This window comes from Ascaphus truei, chromosome 21, assembly GCF_040206685.1.
Source record: "Ascaphus truei isolate aAscTru1 chromosome 21, aAscTru1.hap1, whole genome shotgun sequence".
NCBI classification, from domain to species: domain Eukaryota; kingdom Metazoa; phylum Chordata; class Amphibia; order Anura; family Ascaphidae; genus Ascaphus; species Ascaphus truei.
This window is the reverse complement of record NC_134503.1, coordinates 2745379-2755234: the sequence shown is the minus strand read 5'-3', so window position 1 is coordinate 2755234 and position 9856 is coordinate 2745379. Positions and strand designations below refer to the sequence as shown.

General features: G+C 60.1%; 1 protein-coding gene across 5 annotated transcripts in view; it reads left to right on the top strand.

Annotated features, from left to right (window-relative positions):
- Positions 1 to 5598: 5598 nt before the first annotated feature.
- The window catches only part of APEX2 (apurinic/apyrimidinic endodeoxyribonuclease 2), a 112620-nt gene continuing 108362 nt past the window's right edge, over positions 5599 to 9856 (top strand). For 2 of the 5 annotated variants that reach the window (XM_075578401.1, XM_075578402.1), the window contains exons 1-6: positions 5599 to 5753; positions 6475 to 6608; positions 6850 to 6933; positions 7531 to 7711; positions 8726 to 8872; positions 9112 to 9181. In XM_075578401.1, coding sequence (XP_075434516.1) covers positions 5635 to 5753; positions 6475 to 6608; positions 6850 to 6933; positions 7531 to 7711; positions 8726 to 8872; positions 9112 to 9181 — 735 coding nt within the window. In that variant the 5' untranslated portion in view covers positions 5599 to 5634. Of the gene's footprint in view, positions 5758 to 6474; positions 6609 to 6849; positions 6934 to 7530; positions 7712 to 8725; positions 8873 to 9111; positions 9182 to 9856 lie in introns of all 5 variants that reach the window. The other 3 variants (XM_075578405.1, XM_075578404.1, XM_075578403.1) reach the window with 3 other exon arrangements.

Here is a 9856-nt window from a genome sequence, read left to right as displayed (position 1 = left end):
GTGAGGGTGTGTTATTTACTCCCTGGGTATAAACATGGGAGCCCCCTCCTCTCCTGGGGGGGGGGGGGGGGGGGCGGGGGACATTATTCTTACCTGTGCCGTGTGGCAGATATTAACCCTTCAGTGTCAGAGGAGGAAGAGCCCTCTGATTTACACTTTTTAAAATGTAAAGGTATACATATTTTATATTGATTGGGGACATCGTGTTAGTTTGTTTGTGTGTGTGTTGTAAATGCATCTGTGTGTGCACATATAGTATGTGATTTTGTATCAGTATCTGTACCAGTGTATGCGCTGTAGGTGTGTGTGTGCCTGTTTGTGCATGTTTCTGTGTAAGTTTATGTATCTTCATGTGTAACTTTTTTTTTAACCTGTGTCAATGTGTCTGTCACTTTGTGTGTTTGCTCTTGCATGTGTGTCTGTTTGTATCACAGTGTGTCTGTTTGTATCACAGTGTGTCTGTTTGTATCACAGTGTGTCTGTTTGTATCACAGTGTGTCTGTTTGTATCACAGTGTGTCTGTTTGTATCACAGTGTGTCTGTGTGGATCTCAGTGCATGTTTTAGTTTGTGTTTCTGTCTGTGACTGTGACTTTGTTTTTGTACGTGACTGTGTCAGTATCTCCTCCCATCTCTCCATCAGACCCCCTTACACTTCCCCCACCTCCCCCCCCCACATCTCCCCATCTCTGCCTCAGTCCCCCTCACACCTCCCCCTCTTTGCCCCAGTCCCCCACACCTCACTTCCTCGGTTCCCTCACACCTCCCCCTCTCTGCCTCAGTCCCCCCCACACCTCCCCTCTCTCTGCCTCAGTCCCCCCCCACACCTCCCCCTCTCTGCCTCAGTCCCCCCCACACCTCCCCTCTCTCTGCCTCAGTCCCCCCCCCACACCTCCCCCTCTCTGCCTCAGTCCCCCCCACACCTCCCTCTCTCTGCCTCAGTCCCCCCCCACACCTCCCCCTCTCTGCCTCAGTCCCCCCCACATCTCCCTCTCTCTGCCTCAGTCCCCCTCACACCTCCCCCTCTTTGCCCCAGTCCCCCACACCTCCCCCACCTCACTTCCTCGGTTCCCCCACACCTCCCCCCTCTCTGCCTCAGTCCCCCCCACACCTCCCCCTCTCTGCCTCAGTCCCCCCCACACCTCCCTCTCTCTGCCTCAGTCCCCCCCCACACCTCCCCCTCTTTGCCCCAGTCCCCCACACCTCCCCCACCTCACTTCCTCGGTTCCCCCACACCTCCCCCCTCTCTGCCTCAGTCCCCCCCCACACCTCCCCCCTCTCTGCCTAAGTCCCCCCCACACCTCCCCCCTCTCTGCCTCAGTCCCACCCACACCTCCCTCCTCTATGCCTCAGTCCCCCCCACACCTCCCCCTCTCTGCCTCAGTCCCCCCACACCTCCCCCTCAAACCTCCCCCCGTCCCCCTCACACCTCCCTCCTCTCTGCCTCAGTCCCCCCCACACCTCCCTCCTCTCTGCCTCAGTCCCCCCCACACCTCCCCCTCTCTGCCTCAGTTCCCCCCACACCTCCTCCCGTCCCCCTCACACCTCCCCACTCAGTCCCCCCACACCTCCCCCACCTCACTGCCTCAGCCCCCTCATTGCCTCAGTCCCCCCTCCTCACTCCCCCCTCACCTCACTCCCCCCCCACCTCACTCCCCCCCCACCTCACTCCCCCCCCCACCTCACTGCCTCAGTCCCCCCTCATACCTCCCTCCCCCCCACCTCCCCGCCACAGTCCCCCCCACACCTCCCCGCCACAGGCCCCCCGCTTCAGTCCCCCTCACACCTCCGCCACCTCACTGCCTCAGTCCCCCCTCACCTCACTCCCCCCCACCTCACTGCCTCAGTCCCCCCCACACCTCCCCACCACAGTCTCCCCCACACCTCCCCACCACAGTCTCCCCCACACCTCCCCGCCAGTCCCCCCCACACCTCCCCACCACAGTCTCCCCCACACCTCCCCGCCAGTCCCCCCCACACCTCCCCGCCACAGTCCCCCCCACACCTCCCCGCCACAGTCCCCCCCACCACACCTCCCCGCTTCAGTCCTCCTCACACCTCCCCCACCTCACTGCCTCAGTCCCCCTCACACCTCCCCCACCTCACTGCCTCAGTCCCCCCACACCTCCCCGCCTCAGCCCCCCTCACACCTCAGCCCCCCTCACACCTCCCCGCCTCAGCCCCCCTCACACCTCCCCGCCTCAGCCTCCCTCACACCTCCCCGCCTCAGTCCCCCTCACACCTCCCCGCCTCAGTCCCCCTCACACCTCTCCGCCTCAGCCTCCCTCACACCTCCCCGCCTCAGTCCCCCTCACACCTCTCCGCCTCAGTACCCCTCACACCTCCCCGCCTCAGTCCCCCCACACCTCCCCGCCTCAGTCCCCCTCACGCCTCAGTCCCCCTCACGCCTCCCCGCCTCAGTCCCTCTCACGCCTCAGTCCCTCTCACGCCTCAGTCCCCCTCACGCCTCCCCGCCTCAGTCCCCCTCACGCCTCCCCGCCTCAGTCCCCCTCACGCCTCCCCGCCTCAGTCCCCCTCACGCCTCCCCGCCTCAGTCCCCCTCACGCCTCCCCGCCTCAGTCCCCCTCACGCCTCCCCGCCTCAGTCCCCCTCACGCCTCCCCGCCTCAGTCCCCCTCACGCCTCCCCGCCTGAGTCCCCCTCACGCCTCCCCGCCTGAGTCCCCCTCACGCCTCCCCGCCTGAGTCCCCCTCACGCCTCCCCGTCTCAGTCCCCCTCACGCCTCCCCGTCTCAGTCCCCCTCACGCCTCCCCGCCTGAGTCCCCCTCACGCCTCCCCGCCTGAGTCCCCCTCACGCCTCAGCCCCCCTCACGCCTCAGCCCCCCTCACGCCTCAGCCCCCCTCACGCCTCCCCGCCTCAGTCCCCCTCACGCCTCCCCGCCTCAGTCCCCCTCACGCCTCCCCGCCTCAGTCCCCCTCACGCCTCCCCGTCTCAGTCCCCCTCACGCCTCCCCGCCTGAGTCCCCCTCACGCCTCCCCGTCTCAGTCCCCCTCATGCCTCCCCGTCTCAGTCCCCCTCACGCCTCCCCGCCTGAGTCCCCCTCACGCCTCCCCGCCTGAGTCCCCCTCACGCCTCAGCCCCCCTCACGCCTCAGCCCCCCTCACGCCTCCCCGCCTCAGTCCCCCTCACGCCTCCCCACCCCTGTCCCCCTCACGCCTCCCCGCCTCAGTCCCCCTCACGCCTCCCCGCCTCAGTCCCCCTCACGCCTCCCCGCCTCAGTCCCCCTCACGCCTCCCCGCCTCAGCCCTTCTCACGCCTCAGTCCCCCTCACGCCTCCCCGCCTCAGTCCCTCTCACGCCTCAGTCCCCCTCACGCCTCCCCACCTCAGTCCCTCTCACGCCTCAGTCCCCCTCACGCCTCCCCGCCTCAGTCCCCCTCACGCCTCCCCGCCTCAGTCCCCCTCACGCCTCCCCGCCTCAGTCCCCCTCACGCCTCCCCGCCTCAGTCCCCCTCACGCCTCCCCGCCTCAGTCCCCCTCACGCCTCCCCGTCTCAGTCCCCCTCACGCCTCCCCGCCTCAGTCCCCCTCACGCCTCAGTCCCCCTCACGCCTCCCCGCCTCAGTCCCCCTCACGCCTCCCCGCCTCAGTCCCCCTCACGCCTCCCCGTCTCAGTCCCCTCACGCCTTCCCGTCTCAGTCCCCCTCACGCCTCCCCGCCTGAGTCCCCCTCACGCCTCCCCGTCTCAGTCCCCCTCACGCCTCCCCGCCTGAGTCCCCCTCACGCCTCCCCGTCTCAGTCCCCCTCACGCCTCCCCGCCTGAGTCCCCCTCACGCCTCAGCCCCCCTCACGCCTCAGCCCCCCTCACGCCTCAGCCCCCCTCACGCCTCCCCGCCTCAGTCCCCCTCACGCCTCCCCGCCTCAGTCCCCCTCACGCCTCCCCGCCTCAGTCCCCCTCACGCCTCCCCGTCTCAGTCCCCCTCACGCCTCCCCGCCTGAGTCCCCCTCACGCCTCCCCGTCTCAGTCCCCCTCACGCCTCCCCGTCTCAGTCCCCCTCACGCCTCCCCGCCTGAGTACCCCTCACGCCTCAGCCCCCCTCACGCCTCAGCCCCCCTCACGCCTCAGCCCCCCTCACGCCTCCCCGCCTCAGTCCCCCTCACGCCTCCCCGCCTCAGTCCCCCTCACGCCTCCCCGCCTCAGTCCCCCTCACGCCTCCCCGTCTCAGTCCCCCTCACGCCTCCCCGCCTCAGTCCCCCTCACGCCTCCCCGCCTCAGTCCCCCTCACGCCTCCCCGCCTCAGTCCCCCTCACGCCTCCCCGTCTCAGTCCCCCTCACGCCTCCCCGCCTCAGTCCCCCTCACGCCTCCCCGCCTCAGTCCCCCTCACGCCTCCCCGCCTCAGTCCCCCTCACGCCTCCCCGCCTCAGTCCCCCTCACGCCTCAGCCCCCCTCACGCCTCCCCGCCTCAGTCCCCCTCACGCCTCCCCGCCTCAGTCCCCCTCACGCCTCCCCGCCTCAGTCCCCCTCACGCCTCAGTCCCCCTCACGCCTCCCCGCCTCAGTCCCCCTCACGCATCAGTCCCCCTCACGCCTCCCCCCCCTCACGCCTCACGCCTCAGCCCCCCTCACGCCTCACGCCTCCCCGCCTCAGTCCCCCTCACGCCTCACCGCCTCAGTCCCCCTCACGCCAACCCCGCCTCAGTCCCCCTCACGCCTCAGTCCCCCTCACGCCTCCCCGCTTCAGCCCCCCTCACGCCTCACCGCCTCAGTCCCCCTCACGCCAACCCCGCCTCAGTCCCCCTCACGCCTCCCTGCCTCAGCCCCCCTCACGCCTCACCGTCTCAGTCCCCCTCACGCCTCCCCGCCTGAGTCCCCCTCACGCCTCAGCCCCCCTCACGCCTCAGCCCCCCTCACGCCTCAGCCCCCCTCACGCCTCAGCCCCCCTCACGCCTCCCCGCCTCAGTCTCCCTTACGCCTCCCCGCCTCAGTCCCCCTCACGCCTCCCCGCCTCAGTCCCCCTCACGCCTCAGTCCCCCTCACGCCTCCCCCCCCTCACGCCTCACGCCTCCCCGCCTCAGCCCCCCTCACGCCTCACGCCTCCCCGCCTCAGTCCCCCTCACGCCTCACCGCCTCAGTCCCCCTCACGCCAACCCCGCCTCAGTCCCCCTCACGCCTCCCCGCTTCAGCCCCCCTCACGCCTCCCTGCCTCAGCCCCCCTCACGCCTCACGCCTCCCCGCCTCAGCCCCCCTCACGCCTCAGTCCCCCTCACGCCTCCCCCCCCTCACGCCTCACGCCTCCCCGCCTCAGCCCCCCTCACGCCACACGCCTCCCCGCCTCAGTCCCCCTCACGCCTCACCGCCTCAGTCCCCCTCACGCCAACCCCGCCTCAGTCCCCCTCACGCCTCAGTCCCCCTCACGCCTCCCCGCTTCAGCCCCCCTCACGCCTCCCCGCCTCAGCCCCCCTCACGCCTCACGCCTCCCCGCCTCAGCCCCCCTCACGCCTCCCCGCCTCAGCCCCCCTCACGCCTCCCCGCCTCAGCCCCCCTCACGCCTCAGCCCCCCTCACGCCTCAGCCCCCCTCACGCCTCAGCCCCCCTCACGCCTCAGCCTGCACAGGCTTCCCTTGCCACGCCCCCGGGTGATGACGTCCTTTCCCCGCGCCGCCGGCGCTCAGCAGCATGGCTCCCTGTGAGTGTCAGCTGGCGGGAAGTGTGACATCGCGCCCAGCAGTGATCTGCCACACAGGGATCCCCCCAGTCGGTCAGGGATCACCCCCAGCGGGACAGGGATCCGAGTGGTGGGTGTGTATATAACATGTGCTGACACTCTGTGACATTGCATGTATTAAGTGGCCGTGAGTGCAGTGATACAAAAAAAAATTCAGTTTATTAAAAGAAGCAAAGATTAACCCCATTAATGCTCCAATTATCAGGGAAATACAGGGTGTGCTAATCTGTTTCCTTTATCCACAATGTCTGGTATTTGTAGTCCTGTTTTTTTTCTCTTGAGGAGTCAGTCTTTAGGAGACTTCACAGTGACATGTTAGAGGCAGTTCCTCCTAGGTACAAAGTGTACTAAGGGGTCGCATCTGGGTGATGTATTTTTACCCAAACATGACACCTATAAGTATTTTAAAGTCATTATGTAAACACGGTGACTCAGAGGGGTTTGATTTCCTCTGGCTGCTCCTAGTTCTGATCAGCAAGCATTTGTACAGCCAGAACCTTATCTTTATCGGTTCTCTGATAAGGAGGGGGGGGGGGGCGGTAAAGTTAAAAAAAAACGTTTGATCAATTTGCACACACAATACAAAAAATGTAATGCATCCAAATCCTTGCTATTAGCACGGTTAATTTTTATTTAGGGAAATCATATTGATTTAACAGACTATCAGGACTGAATCAACCTGATTTGCAGACCTGGAGCCCCCCGAGCCAGTGTAGCGGACCTAAGCATCACTGCACCGTGTTGTTGCTGTCCCCCCCTTGTATTAAAGGGACCTGTTTTTGTGTCGGCAGCAGAAACACAGCCGGAAGGATGCGCGTTGTGAGCTGGAATATCAATGGGATCCGGGCGACCCGTGGAGGGCTGCAGGAAATCCTGGACTCGTTGGATGCTGATATTATCTGTCTGCAGGAGACTAAAGTCACCAGTAAGTGCTTCAATGATGGGGTCAGTCGTGATGGGGTGAGTTATCTCAACGTTCTTAGTAACCCGGCAGCTACTGTGCATTCTCAACCCCATTTTGCAGCCGGACGTTTTCATAGCAACGAGTCTGTGGAGTGATCTTTAATGAGATCCCCAAGCCTAGAAAGTGAATGCCTGGGTGCAGGGAGTTGCACACTCCTGCGTGTCAGAGGATGACAGGGTTATTTTCTCCTGCTTGTGCTCAGGGGACCTCCTGGATGAACCCACTGCGATAGTAGAAGGGTACAACTCCTACTTCTGCTTCAGCCGTGCCAGGAGCGGATACTCAGGTAGGAGCAGATCCCACGCATACACACGGCTTACATTTGTGTATTTCCCTGCGTGTGATGAGGAACAGTACAGTCCAGTAGAAGTCTCAGCTGTCCCCGTATTACCAGGATCCTGGTGTTAGTCTGCTTATGAAATGTTTGTTACGTGTGGAAGGCTTTGAGTGAGAATCGTCCGCGTTGGGATGATATTGAATCCTCAGCTGAATGATTTTTTTTTGGGGGTGATAATTGACATTTCTTGTGTGAATGAAGAAATCTGCAGTTGCAAGCGGATCTTGGCTGCAAATTACGGGTAAAACAGGAATGACCGATCACACCCAAATACAGCCGTGCATTATAGGCATCTAAAAAGCCTTCACACCACTATCTGCTTAAGACACGTTTATTTTTATTTATCAAGTATTTTACCCGGACAAAAATACATTGCGTTGTTTCTCGTTTTCACGTATGTCCTCGTATAACGTCCAAATAACGCCTTCCCGTGCCTCGGTCTGCTGCTGCCAGAGTGGTGTGTGTGTGGACCCTGTTCCTGTTGTGTTGTTTGTCGAGTGTTCCGCACTTGTGTCCGACACGCACGTCCTTCTGTTTCATTTGAAGGGGTCGCTACGTTCTGTAAGAGTCGCACGACGCCATGGGCCGCTGAGGAGGGCCTCTCCGGGCTGCTGACCAATCACAGGGGATCAGTCGGCTGCTATGGGAACACGGAGGGATTTGTGGACGAGGAGCTGCAGTCCTTGGACCAGGAGGGCAGAGCAGTGCTCACCCAGCACCACATCCTGTAAGGTGGCAGATTGTGCATTGCTTTCTCACCCCTTGCTCTGTAACTCGCTCGCAGACAGCTGGAATTGTCCCACAGATACGTTCTCCGCACCTCTCCCACTTCTCGCCCGCTCAGCACGGGGCACAGAATCCAGCTTTAGTTAATGTCCTCTTTGAGGCTGGATTCAAAGGTGCAGACTCACACAGGCGGCCGGTTACATTTCTTACGGGCCTCTGAATGGGGAAGTGTCTGTCAATCAAGTGTTTTCTTTCCCCTTATTTCCTTGCCCGCCCCCCCCCCCCCGTCCTTATCAGAGAGCCGATAAGGGGAGGGGGGACAAGCGCTCGCTGATCACACAGTGACATCAAACCCCTTCCAAGTCTCCCTACGTGTGTCACAAGCGAAGTTCTAAATTATCTTTTATAATTAGGTGTGATCAGGAGCAGCTAATCGTGCCTCCTAAATGTGGCTATTTTGTTTGTGGGGTTGGGGGGGATTATCAAGAAACCCCATATAGTCACTATGACATTATAAGGAATGAGGCTGGGTACTAACTGGGAAGAAATGCTTTTAATACCTAATTTCTTCTCCAAAGCAAACTTATTTATTGTACTTGCAATACAATTTTGTGTGTGTGTGTGTGTGTGTATACTCACCCACACCAAGCACTTCTGTAACTCAGGCTCTGCTGCAAAGCGGTGTAATACGGCACGTAGAAGCTTACACGTTAATATGGACAAGAAGTAAAAGGTGACACTGCTCATTTGCATGTTATTACCCAGAATCCCTGGCTGCAATGGAAGCATTGTATGCTAAGTGACTATGCAGGGGGAGGCAGGGCTGTGGATCACTGGTGTCACTTCTCCCCCGAGATGAACCAGCAAACCCACCTAAAAAAATAATGGCGACTTATTAGCCAGATCGAAGTTTCTGAACTTCCAGATCTTGAAAACCATTTAACGACCGAACGTCGATCTGGCTAATAAATCGCCATTAATATATCTCCATGACATTCTTACTCCTCCTTCGCAGCACCTCGGAGGATAGAGAGGAGACTCTGACCGTGATAAACGTGTACTGCCCCCGCGCTGACCCCGAGAAGCCTGAACGCAAGAGTTACAAGCTCCGCTTCTATCGCCTCCTGCAGATTCGAGCCGAGGCTATTCTACAGGCCGGGGGGTAAGTCCCGGGGGCCGGGGAGGAAGGGGGTAGGCTATCAGGCGCAGTCTCGAGCCGAGGCCATTCTACAGTCCGGGGGGTAAGTCCAGGGGAGCAGGCTGTCCGGCGCAGTCTCGAGCCGAGGCCATTCTACAGACCGGGGGCCAGGGAGGAGGGGGGGCAGGCTGTCCGGCATAGGCTAGATACTGGAGGGAGATACATCTCCACGCTTCTGAAGGTGTCGCACTGCTCTGTTTCAGACATGTGATTGTCTTGGGAGACGTCAACACCTCACACCGACCCCTTGACCACTGTGACCCCACTGACCTGGTGAGTCCTGAATTCTTTCCACATTTGTGGCTGTTTTCCTTTCTCCTTCTTTCCCTTTGCTGCTGGATGGACACGTAACGCATGCAGTAACCAAGGGGTTAATAATCCACGTACGGACTGGTAGGTCTGTGTCCTAGTTTTGCAGGACGCAGCATTGGAATCGTATCACATTGTAAGAATTCAAATTCGGTTATATTATTATATTGTAATTATTTTTGAATCTGGTCTATAAAGACAAAATGCCACGCAGACAGTATGATATTGTCTGATTTGCAACAATTCTTTCTTTAATACATATTATATCGCTCATATTATATTATATGATTATATAATGGTGGTTAATTGACATATTTTGATAGATTCAGTTACATTGGGCTAGTATTTGGAGTTATAAGGAATTGCAGCTGTGCTCTGTTGTCTGAACATGGGGCCCTTGTGGGTGATATTTGAGGGACCACAGACCATTGTGGTTAGAGCTGATACAATCTGGGAGTGTATGGCATATTTTATTGACAGAAGCTCTAAGATCTTTCCAGAAGACATGCCATATTAGGTAATAATCTTGAATGGAGGCTGGGCAGTTCCTTATCAGATATGACATCGGTTTTAAACTGTAGGACCTTATCTGTTAATAGTTAGTAGAAGCTAAGAGATGACTACGAGATATTATCTGGA